Source organism: Symphalangus syndactylus, chromosome 20, assembly GCF_028878055.3.
Source record: "Symphalangus syndactylus isolate Jambi chromosome 20, NHGRI_mSymSyn1-v2.1_pri, whole genome shotgun sequence".
Classification (NCBI taxonomy): Eukaryota; Metazoa; Chordata; class Mammalia; order Primates; family Hylobatidae; genus Symphalangus; species Symphalangus syndactylus.
Genome location: NC_072442.2, coordinates 23,298,346 through 23,310,890, shown reverse-complemented (window position 1 = coordinate 23,310,890; position 12,545 = coordinate 23,298,346). Strand labels below are relative to the sequence as shown.

The 12,545-nt window shown below is 47.1% G+C and overlaps 1 protein-coding gene across 2 annotated transcripts; it reads left to right on the top strand.

Moving 5' to 3' along the window:
* Positions 1-240: 240 nt before the first annotated feature.
* On the top strand, positions 241-8,246 carry LYZL6 (lysozyme like 6). Of its 2 annotated transcripts, none has more exons than XM_055257426.2 (5): positions 241-387; positions 3,423-3,649; positions 4,850-5,008; positions 5,925-6,003; positions 7,899-8,246. In XM_055257426.2, the coding sequence occupies exons 2-5, from the start codon at positions 3,511-3,513 to the stop codon at positions 7,966-7,968; spliced, it is 447 nt and encodes a 148-aa protein (XP_055113401.1). In that variant the 5' UTR covers positions 241-387; positions 3,423-3,510; the 3' UTR covers positions 7,969-8,246. The 2 variants fall into 2 exon arrangements, with proteins under 2 accessions (XP_055113401.1, XP_055113403.1); XM_055257428.2 differs by having other exon boundaries at positions 243-387; positions 5,952-6,003.
* The last annotated feature ends 4,299 nt before the right edge of the window (positions 8,247-12,545 follow it).

The window sequence follows — 12,545 nt, the reverse complement described above, 5'->3', positions numbered from 1 at the left end:
AGGAGTCCCCCCAAAGCTGGTGCTGTTCCCAAAAAGGAAGGAAACAGCCAGTGCTCTCCACCCTGTCCCACCCGGCCATTTTCCTCACAGATGTCACCTGTCCTGCCAGGCCCAGCTGCTACTTCTGCCTGACGCTTGGCCAATTTGCCTGGTTAAAACCCGTGTATTTCCAGGAGATGGATGACATCACAGAACTGGGGTTCCAGAAGGCTGGGGTGGCCCGGCACTCCCTCCTTCTTTAGAACATGGAGAGCTGTTAGTTGGGCAGGGCTGAAGCGTAGGTGGTGAGGAAGAAGAGGCTCCTACTGTAGACAGCCTTGTTCTACAGATCCTCCCAGAAATCCCTGGGCCAGCTGGAACCCGGGGTCAGAGAGGGATGGGAGAGAGGTAAGCTGTGGAAGAGGGGGGAACACACTTTCTGGAGCCACTGTCTTCCTTGAGGGGACCCTGAGAGGGGGCTTAATGGGCAGGGATGGGGCTTCCTGCTTCCCGAGGCTCAGTGACATCTATCTCTGAGGGACCCTCCTGAGTCAGTGTGGAGTAGGTTGTTGTTTGTCTGAAATTCTAATTTAACAGGGAATCTGGTAAATTTTATTTGCCAAATCTGTCAGCTCTGGGGGTAGGAAGATGGGAGAAGCAAAAGAATGGCCCGAAGCTCAGGCTGGTGTGGAATGAGTCTCAGATAGAACAAGAGACAGAGGCAGCCTCGTCGTCTGGAGTAAATACCAAGGTTCATGGTCTCACGTTTAAGGAGATCGAGGTCGCAGATGCACACACACACTGAGTGAGTTTGGAGCAGGAGTTTAATAGGCAAAAGGAAAGAACAGCTCTCTGTCACAGACAGAGGTCCCAGGCGGGTTGCCGGGTGGTAGTAAAAATGTCAGGGTTTTATAAATGGGCTAGTGAGGGGGCGTTCATGAGGAGGGGGTGTCTTATCCTCCTAGGGCCCGATGGTTCAGTTGGGACCAGGTGTGCTATCTGTATAGAGCAGAGTTTTTAATAGGCTCTCACCCCATTCCCGACCACATCAACTTTTAGTCTGTGTCTCTTTGTCTTGCTTATCTGGGAGGGAGAGTTTCTGTGTCTGTTCCCACACATCTTGCAGCTGTAGGCACACCCCTTGATTCTGCTTTTAGCTTCCCTGTCTTAGCACACCTAAAGGGAAAGGAACGTGGTTATTAAGGCCCACTGTTTTACTGGGGCCCATTGTATAAGTGTGAAGTTTGGTGATTACCCAGGAGACTTCCCCCATCCTTCTGTGCCTGAGCTCTTATCTGTTTAACCCTTTGCTCTTTCAGGCTGCTTGTTGTTAGAAGAAAAGTGATTTCCTTGAACTGCGTGAGGTTAGAAAGGGAGCTATCTTTGAGCTGCTTTGTGTTAAAAGCAAAGTTTTCTGCTGGGGATTCACTTTCCTCAGGATTAGACACAGGCTATGCATCCCCGGATGGAATACTGCATAAGTGATGTGTCCTCCTTGGGAATCACATCTGGAGGCACACAATGTCCCTCTGTCCCTCATTGGAGATGTTAATTTTGATTGCAAGGTCAAAATACTGTCTGGTTATCCACTGTATACTGTTTTGTTTTTTCTTCCTGTGCAACTAATAAGCAATCTGTGGGGAGACCCTATAAGATCATGGATATATCCAGTTCTTCAGCAGTCTTCCCGCCACCTCAGATTTAGCATGCAATGATGATTCATTCTCAAATCAATCTATGATGGTTGCAAAATGGTGATTATTTTTCAACTCCGTGACTTCCTCCACACTTATCGATTGGCCTTTTATTGTCAGGAAGAGGTCTCTGTTTCAGCTCCACACTATGTATCTTTTTGTCAATTTATTATTATTACGGGCTCATGGATTCCTATTGCATTTAATGTATAATCTGTTAGTGTCATTTATTTTGATGGTCTAATTGTCCCAGATTACGGTGGAAACCAGTATGCAATGGTTTCTTAGATATGACACCAAAAGCACACGCAACAAAAGGACAAATAGATAAACTGCACATCATCAAAATTAAAAACTTTGGGGCCTCAAAGAACACCACCAAGAAAGTGAAAGGCAACCCACAGAATGGGAAAAAATATCTGCCATATATCTGATGCTGGTCTAGTATCCAGAATATATAAAGAACTCTTCCCACTCAGTAATAAAAAGACAACTCAATTTGAAACTGGGCAAAGGTTCCGCATAGACATTTTCCCAAAGATACACAATGGCCAATAAGCACATAAAAAGATGATCAACATCCGTAGCCATCTGGGAAATGCAAATTAAAACAACAGGGTGATACCAGTTCATACCCACTAGGGTACCTTTTGTCAAGAAGACAGATAATAACAAGCGTTGGCGAGGATGTAGAGAAATTGGAACCTTCATACACTGCTGATGGGAATGCAAAATGGTGCAGCCACCTTGGAAATCTGGTAGGCCTCATAAGCTTAAGCCTAAGGTTACCCCATGACCCAGCAACTCTACTCCAAAGAAATAAAAACATATATCCACACAAAAACTAGTATGTGAATGTTCATAGTAGCATTATTCATGATAGCCAAAAATAGAAACAACCCAAATGTCCATCAACTAATGAATGGATAGACAAAGTATGGTCTATTCATACAATGGAATATTATTCAACCATAGAAAGGAATGAAGTATCATTATGTGCTCCAAACCTGAATGAACCTTGAAAACATTATGCTGAGTGAAAGAAGCCAGATACAAATGCCATATTTTATGTAACTCCATGTGTATGAAATGTCCAGAAGAGGCAAATCCATAGAGACAGAAAGTAGATTAGTGGTTGCCAGGGGTTGGGAGGAGGGTGATGGGCAGTGACTGCTAAATGGGTGCAGGGTTTTGTTTTGGATTGATGAAAATATTCTAAAATATTTTCACCCAGTGTCCTGGCCCTCCTTCTAAAAGCACATGCTCAGATACATACACACATATGCTGGTGAAGATAGTCTTCAGTAATCTCCTTTGCCAACCTCACTCCCCATCCCAATATCCAAATACTACCCATAGCTGGGTGCCCATATAAGAGGACCTATGGATGAAATGAGATTGGCCAGGTGTGGTGGCTCATACCTATAATCCCAGCACTTTGGGAGGCTGAGATGGGAGGATCATTTGAGGCCAGGAGTTCAAGACCAGCCTGGTCAACAGAGTGAGACCCCCATCTCTAAAAAATAAAAAACTAAAAAACAACAACAAAGAAAGATTGGCCTTGGTTTTTAAATGTTGAAGCTCAGAAGTGGGTGTATGGAGGTTCATGATACTATTCTCTTTCCTTTTTTAAATGTTTAATTTTCCATGATAAATAAAAATCTATAAAATAATAAACAAGAGAAAAGAGATTGGAAACAGCCAGGTTGGAGCAGTGAGTGAGTAAGGAAATCTGGCTGCCTTCTCCAGATTCCCCAGGATCTCAGAGAAGAACAGCAGAAAGTCTGCAAGACCCTAAGAACCGTCAGCCCTCAGCTGCACCTCCTCCCCTCCAAGGATGACAAAGGTGCTACTCATCTACTTGGTCAGCAGCTTTCTTGCCCTAAATCAGGCCAGCCTCATCAGTCGCTGTGACTTGGCCCAGGTGCTGCAGCTGGAGGACTTGGATGGGTTTGAGGGTTACTCCCTGAGTGACTGTGAGTACCATCGGCCCCTCCCCTGCCATTTCTCCTCCTCTCCTAGTCATGTCCTATACGGCCAGCTTCTTTCTCTCCTGTTCATCTTTCAAAGCCAAGTTCAAAAAGCAGCCCCCTTCAAAAAAGCCTTTCCCAACACGCTGTATTCACTCAAGTTATTTTCTGAGCACTTATTACGTTTTAGGCGCTGGGGATGTAGAGATAAACAAATTCCCTTCCCTTGTAATGTTCACATCCTAGGGGAAGAGAGCAGCAACAAACACACTCATAACGTACTGCCTGGTGGTGATCAATGCTATGAAGAACAATAAAGCAGGGGGAGCAATGGTGACACTGTTTAGATGGGGAAGTCAGGGAAGGCCTCTCTGAGGAGGTGACATTGAGCAGCACCAAATGTCTGGGGGAAGAACACTCCAGGCAGAGGGGACAGCTAGTACAAAGGCTTTCTCCTCCTGCATGGAAGGGATATCTCCCTTTTGCCCAGGATTTGTGTGCACCTGTCTTGCAACACACTTTTGTCCTTTTATCTTGCTTTGTAGGGTTTTTTAGGTACCTTTTTTTTTTTTTTTTTTAGACAGAGTCTCGCTCTGTCACCCAGGCTGGAGTGCAGTGGCGCAATCTTGGCTCACTGCAAGCTCCGCCTCCTGGGTTCACACCATTCTCCTGCCTCAGCCTCCCCAGTAGCTAGGACTACAGGCACCCATCACCAAGCCCAGCTAATTTTTGTATTTTTAGTAGAGACAGGGTTTCACCGTGTTAGCCAGGATGGTCTCGATCTCCTGACCTCGTGATCCGCCCGCCTCAGCCTCCCAAAGTGCTAGGATTACAGGCTTAAGCCACCGCGCCCGGCCTTAGGTACATATTTTTAAGCTTGTAATATAGGCCCCTTGAAGGCAGCATCTGTGTTTGACCCAACTGAAATGTCCCTCACTGGGCTTTGCACAGTTCCTGGCACACAGTAGGTGCTCAGTAAGTGCAAAACACATGTATAGATGGACAGATGAGTGGTTGTACTTATGAGTGGGTGGATGGACCACAGGATAAGAGGGCAAGTCAATGGAGGTTTCAAGCCCTCTAGTCCTATCTTGCCTCCCAGGCCTTGTTCCTTTTGTCTGATACCTTGCCTGCCTTTCTCCTCCATCTCCCTTCTCACTCAGCTTGGTCCCCTCTAAATCCTGACCTTCTTCTCCCTACTCTAAGGGCTGTGCCTGGCTTTTGTGGAAAGCAAGTTCAACATATCAAAGATCAATGAAAATGCAGATGGAAGCTTTGACTATGGCCTCTTCCAGATCAACAGCCACTACTGGTGCAACGATTATAAGAGTTACTCAGAAAACCTTTGCCACGTAGACTGTCAAGGTCTGGCCAGGGCCCCAGGGTGGGAGAGAAGAGAGCGGCAACCAGGCTCTGCTCACAGAACTTCTCTTCCCACACACAGCCTGGGAATGGCCCCAGAGATATGGTTCAAAAAATCAGGGAATCCCTTTACTGAGCAGAGGGCTGGAGTAGTTTCCCTAATGCCCATCCAGTTAGGAGATTCTATAGAGTCCCTGAGTAGGATCCAGGAAGGCTCCGTACACAGCTGGTAGTAGTAGAACAGTTGCAGCAGCCAATGTTTATTGAGAGAATATTATACACTAAGCCCTTTAAGTATTTAGCTTATTTCATCCAACTTTCATGCAGTAGAAACCATTTTTGATCCCCACTTTACAAAACAGCAAACTCAGAAAGAGAACCAGCATTGAATACCAGACTAGTGGCCTCACAGGCTCTTAACCATTCTGGAGTACCATCTTCAGCTAATGATCTGACCAAAGGCCAAGTGCAAACTCCCTTCCTCAGAGCTGATCCAGGAGGCTCGACAGGGCCCATGACTCTGCCCCTCACCTCTGCCTTTGCACACTGACTAATGTCCCTGGGCTCCTCACCTGAAGACCCCCGCTCACTAGGTGGGACATACCTCTGTGGTGTTTTCGCATTTCCTCTTCCTAGAAACCTCCCACAAACTTTGAGTGAACCACCAACTACTCTGGTTAGGAAGAATAGTAGTGAACAGGCCCAAATCTCAGGCCTCTTGCCCCTTCTGCCCACACCCCCTTTCACCTCCAACCTCTAGCAGCCATTGTAGGGATGTCTAAATGGGACCCTGGGAGAGAGCCTTTGCCTCAACTGGAAGCCCCTAGGTGGCATAGGCCTGTCCAGGGAGGGCTGGTGTCTGCCCCATCTTTGGGACTGTCTTCTGTGCCCTCACAGGTTTTCTCTTCCTCCCTTTCAGATCTGCTGAATCCCAACCTTCTTGCAGGCATCCACTGCGCAAAAAGGATTGTGTCCGGTGCACGGGGGATGAACAACTGGTGAGGAGGACACGGTGGGACTCAGCGGGCAGAGTCCCACGAAGGAGGGCGTGACAGAGAAAAGGGCAGTAGGCAAGGACTCACGGGCATGTGCTTGCAGTATCTAGAAAGATGTAGGATAGTGGACGGGCTTGGAACTCCGAGATCTGGTTCTTCTATGATATTGTATTAAACAAAACTCTTCTGGTTGCAGTAACAGAAAACAACTTGAGCTAGCTGGGGGAAATTTATTCTGGGAGGCCCAGATGTCTCACTGAGCCCACTCAAGGGCTGCAGCTGGGCCTCAGGAAGAGCATGGACCCAGGGCTGGAAATTTTCAGCAAGCTTTCCATAGCAGGTTTCAGCTTCTCTTGGTGCATTTGCTTCACTACTCTCTCTGCAGACTAACTTTCTCTGCTCCACAGTCTAAAGGACAAAGGGTGCTGCAAAGTTAATGGGCGAAAGTCCTAAGCAACCACAGGGACTGGCTAGGCTCAGTCCCGGTCCAAGTTCCTGGGATAGAGAATCTGATTGGTTCCACTTGGACCACGTGTGCCTCCTTGGTCCAATCAACTGTAGGGATGGGAGGAGTTAAGCAATACAATTATGGCTGCTGCATGGGCCCTGTGGCCATAATTGACAATTTTTTTTAATTAAAATTGTGGACCGGGCATGGTGGCTCAAGCCTGTAATCCCAGCATTTGGGAAGCCGAGGCTGGTGGATCACTTGAGGTCAGGAGTTCGAGACCAGCCTGGCCAACATGGTGAAACCCCGTCTCTATTAAAAATACAAAAAATTAGTCGGTCATGGTGGCGCATACCTGTTGTCCCAGCTACTCGGGAGGCTGGGGCAGAAGAATCGCTTGAACCTGGGAGGTGGAGGCTGCAGTGAGCCGAGATCACGCCACTGCACTGCAGCCTGGGCGGCAGAGTGAGACTTTAGTTTAAAAAAAAAGAAAAAAAAAAAGTGACTCCCAGGCGCGGTGGCTCACTCCTGTAATCCCAGCACTTTGGGAGGCTGAGTTGGGTGGATCCCAAAGTCAGGAGTTCGAGACCAGCCTGGGCAATATGGTGAAACCTTGTCTCTACTAAAAAATACAAAAATTAGCCGGGTGTGGTGGTGGACGCCTGTCCCAGGCTGCTTTTTATGTTATGTGGGGATGAGGCACTGACCCTGTGGGCCGGGATCTCTCTGGGGACCGTTCCCTTGCTTTGCGTCCATGCTCCTTAAGGCAAGCTGCTTGGGAGGCTGAGGCAGGAGAATTGCTTGAACCCGGTGCCAGAGGTTGCAGTGAGCTGAGATCGCGCCACTGCACTCCAGCCTGGGCGACAAAGAATCCGTCTCAAAAAAAGAAACAAAAAACGACAACAACAGCAAAAATGTGGCGTTCATCAGCTGGGCAGACACCCACAAAGCTGTGAGCTCACCAACGGTGGACATTCAGATAGTCACCTTTTCTGAGCTTCAAACTAGATATATAAGTAACACAAATGGCTGCCTCTGTAGGCGACCGTGGAAGGAGTCAAATCCCTTGCATACTCAAAACACCACAGAAAAGAATTGACAGCGATCATTATGCTGATCCCTTCTGGAGGGAGAATCAATGGTTGTACCTGGGACTTTTTTTTTTTTTTTTTTAATAAGTAACTCTCAGCCCTATAAAACAGTGCTTACCCCTTCAGGGAGATATGAAGATTTTAAAATGTAGAAACGTTGATCCAGGGAAGCAGGCAAACACCAGAGATGAGAGAGTTTTACAGGATTCGTCAGAGGGGACAGTGGAGGACAGACCAGAGGGCTAGCAATGACGGGGATTCTGGGCGATGCTCCACATGCGAGACTCACCACGAACTGGGTCATGTGTGTGGAGGAGTTACTGAGTGTGAGGCGAGAACCATGTCTTTTTTCTCCACAGGGTAGAATGGAGGTTGCACTGTTCAGGCCGGCCACTCTCCTACTGGCTGACAGGATGCCGCCTGAGATGAAACAGGGTGCGGGTGCACCGTGGAGTCATTCCCAGACTCCTGTCCTCACTCAGGGATTCTTCATTTCTTCTTCCTACTGCCTCAACTTCGTGTTATTTTCTTCCCTTCTCATTTACAACTAAAACTGACCAGAGCCCTAAGGATAAATGATTTTCTTGGCTTCCTCCTTACTCCCATCTGGACCCAGTCCCCTGGTTCATGTCTGTCATTTGTAAACTGAGGAGCACAATAAAGAAATCTCTATATTTATCAAAATATTAAAGCACTCACTCTGCAAAGACTGTGTCCATTTATTCATTAGTCTACATATATTTGAGTGCCTAAGACAGTGGGAGTGTACTAGGTACTAGAAGGAAGAGAAAACACAACTATTGCTCTTTAGGTGTTCATAATCTAGGTGGAGAAGCAGAGACATCCACAAACATTACAATAGGTAATTAAATGTATAATAAAATCCATAATTATTGCTTCGAAACAGTATCAGCATCCAAGTAATTTCTCCAAAGAACAATTTTTGAAGTAAAAGAGAAAACTCAGAAGTAGGCAATGGGTGGGGTCTGGTATTGATGTGGGGAAAGTAGTGATGGGATGGAGAAATAGTGGCAGATACCAATAATTTGGGGGTGCTTTGGGGGAATAAGCTAGGATCTAGATGATTAAAAAAGCTGCTCTGGACAGGATCTGGTTTGCCTGGAGGGTGCTCATGTGGAGTAGAACATGCTTAAAGAAAAGGCAAAATCAGAAAAGAGACAGTTAAAGGAATGTCCTACACATAGTCACCGCCAGCAGTGTCTGACCAAACTGGGGTTTTATCTTGGACCACTTATTTCTCTACCACTGAGCCTTAACTATAGAAGGAGGGATTTCTACTACAGAAGGAGGGATTTCTACTACAGAAGGAGGGATTTCTACTACAGAAGGAGGGATTTCTACTACAGAAGGAGGGATTTCTACTACAGAAGGAGGGATTTCTACTACAGAAGGAGGGATTTCTACTACAGAAGGAGGGATTTCTACTACAGAAGGAGGGATTTCTACTACAGAAGGAGGGATTTCTACTACAGAAGGAGGGATTTCTACTATAGAAGGAGGGATTTCTTTTTTTTTTTGAGACAGAGTCTTGCTCTTTCACCCAGGCTGGAGTGCAGTGGTGCGATCTCTGCTCACTGCAGGCTCCGCCCCCCGGGGTTCACGCCATTCTCCTGCCTCAGCCTCCCGCGTAGCTGGGACTACAGGCGCCTGCCACCTCGCCTGGCTAATTTTTGTATTTTTAGTAGAGACGGGGTTTCACCGTGTTAGCCAGGATGGTCTCGATCTCCTGACCTCGTGATCCGCCTGCCTCGGCCTCCCAAAGTGCTGGGATTACAGGCGTGAGCCACCGCGCCCAGCCCGGGATTTCTACTATAGAAGGAGGGATTTGACTATTCAGTAGTTGCCAGACTTTTGTATTTCACAGGTGATAAAATGTAAAAAATAATTAAACCTGAGATTTCTTAATTTTTTTTTTTTTTGAGACAGAGTCTCACTGTGTAGCCCAGGCTGGAATGCAATGGCAGGATCTTGGCTCACTGCAACCTCCAACTCCCAAGCTCAAGCAATTCTCCTACCTCAGGCTCGAAGTAGGTGGGACTACAAGTGTGTGCTACTACACCTAGCTAACTTTTTTTTTTTTTGAAATGGAGTCTCACTCTGTCACCCAGGCTGGAGTGCAGTGGCATGATCTCCACTCACTGCAACCTCCGCCTCCTGGGTTCAAGCAATTATCCTGCCTCAGCCTCCCCAGTAGCTGGGATTACAGGCGCCCAAGACCACACCCGGCTAATTTTTATATTTTTAGTAGAGACGGGGTTTCACCATGTTGGCTAGGCTGGTCTCGAACTTTTGACCTCAGGTGATCCACCCACCTCAGCCTCCCAAAATGCTGGAATTACAGGCATGAGTCACCTTGCCCAGCTATTTTGTATTTTTAGTAGAGACAGGGTTTCACCATGTTGGCCAGCCTGGTCTCAAACTCCTGACCTCAAGTAATCCATCTGCCTCGGCCTCCCAAGTGCTGGCATTACGGACGTGAGCCACCAGGCCCAGCTGAGATTTCTAATTTTTAATTTTAATGTCCAAGTAAGGGCATTAAAGCAACTATCCTCTATTAGCATCTTTTCATAGAAAAATTTTTAGTATCAACATTATAGGGAGGTCATACTTATAGAAGAATGGAGTGGAATCTATTTTATTTTATGAAATTATAAAAAACCTGATTATATTTTCCATATTGTCCTCATTTTGTAGAGTAGGGGTGAAAACTTTATCACAGCATGAGTCTGAGGATCATTATTCGGAAACCACAAGAGATTTGTCCTGCAGGGTCTCTTCTGGCTCTGACATTCTAGGATTAAAATAAACAGTAGTAGGACTCGCTTTATTTCTTGTGTTACTGAAACTGCCTTTATAAAAATTATGACAAATCTGACCTAACTGATTCCATTTTGCTTCTAACCTCCAAGCTGCCCTTGCTCATTCCTGGACACAGGCCAAGCTAACTATGAGAGGAATTTTTGCTGTTTAACTCTGAAACAAAGATAATAGTCCCTTCCTGAAACAACCACCTCCCTGCTTGGGAATTAGATCTCCTTTGTAAAACTAACAAATTAACCATAAGATTAGAAATTATGGCTCAGGCCTCTGCCCGGCCGCCCCATCCAGGAAGAAGTGAGGAGCGCCTCTGCCCGGCCACCCACCGTCTGGGAAGTGAGGAGCGCCTCTGCCCGGCCACCCCGTCTGGGATGTGAGGAGCGCCTCTGCCCGGCCACCCATCGTCTGGGAAGTGAGGAGCGCCTCTGCCCGGCCGCCCCGTCCAGGAAGAAGTGAGGAGCGCCTCTGCCCGGCGCCCCACAAAGGTGGGGTTACAGCGAAAGTTTAATCAGCGAAAGAAGAAAGCTCTCTGCCAGCAGAGCGTGGGGGCCAGAAGGGGTGTCCCCTGTGAGGCTGGGGTCTTTATGGACTGCAAAGGGGAAGCAATGTGCTTAGTCCGCCAGCTGTCTTGGAGAACACAGCTTGGCAAGGAGCCTTGGCCCAGGACCAGTCAGGAGCTGCAATGATGATTCTTAGATGCTGCTTAGCTTGGCCAAAGACATATCAGGGGCTGAAGTGATGACTCATAGAGGCTGGACTTAGAGTCCAAAAAGGAAAGTAGAGTGCCCACTGGAACCCACCAGAGCCCACTATGCCCATGCCCACAAAAGTAGAAGCAACTTCATCCTGGAAGTCAACTGACTATACAAAGGACAAAGGCATTTCTATGCCAGGCCTTGTTCTTTTGTCTGAGTGAGCTGAAGTTTTGTGCAAGCTTTTATCCAAATGGGCCAGAGGCTTTTCCATCTGTGCAGCCGTGGGCATGTCTCCAGGCACATGCTAGTTCTATGCTAGTTCCTATGCTAGTTCCCTTATGGGTGCCAGTAGCCTGAATTTTTTCCCAGGCTGCTTTTTATGTTATGTGGGGGTAAGGCACTGACCCTGTGGGCCGGGATCTCTCCGGGGACCCTTCCCTTGCTTTGTGTCCAAGCTAACTAACTCCTTTCAACGTTACTATTGTAAAACCGAATATTGACGTTCTAGATATTTTTCAGACCCTTTATTCTGATGGACCAGCTGGCACCACTCAGATGGGCAAACTGGCTCATCTGCTCTTGCGGCCCCCAACCAGGAATTCACTCAGCACAAGAACACAAGCTCTGACTCTCTATGATTTCATCCTTGACCCAACCAGTCAGCATTTCCTATTCCCTGGCCCCCTGACTGCCAAATTACCCTTTAAAAAACACCAGCTTCCAAATTTTCAGGGAGGCTAAGTTGAGTAATAGTAAAACTCCAGTCTTCTATTTCACTGGTTCTGTGCTTATGAAACTCTTTCTCTACTTCAATAACACTGTCTCAGTAAATCAGCTTTTCTGGGTAGTGGGTATGATGAACCCACCAGTTAATTACACTCCTCCACCATGTAGCTGATTATGACACCTACCCTTCTCAGACACCATCAGCTCCAATGCTGGTGCCCTATTTGGACTTATTCTTTGTGGTTTTGTTTGTTGGTTTGTTTTTCTTTTTTCAAAATTAATCTATCCTTCTCACTCGTACCTCCAACCTCTCACATCATCTGACTCCCACGAGTACACATATACGATTCACCAGAAGGACGTAGGACAACCAGGGAATTCTTTTTAAGGATTTCATGCCAGACTGTTAACGGTTTAGTGAGTTATACATTTTTTTTTTTTTTTTTTTGAGACGGAGTCTGGCTCTGTCGCCCAGGCTGGAGTGCAGTGGCGCAATCTCGGCTCACTGCAAGCTCCGCCTCCTGGGTTCATGCCATTGTCCTGCCTCAGCCTCTCCGAGTAGCTGGGACTACAGGCGCCCGCCACCACGCCCGGCTAATTTTTTGTATTTTTAGTAGAGACGTGGTTTCACCGTGGTCTCGATCTCCTGACCTCGTGATCCGCCCGCCTCGGCCTCCCAAAGTGCTGGGATTACAAGCGTGAGCCACCGCGCCCGGCCTAGTGAGTTATACTTTTATTTGCAATTTT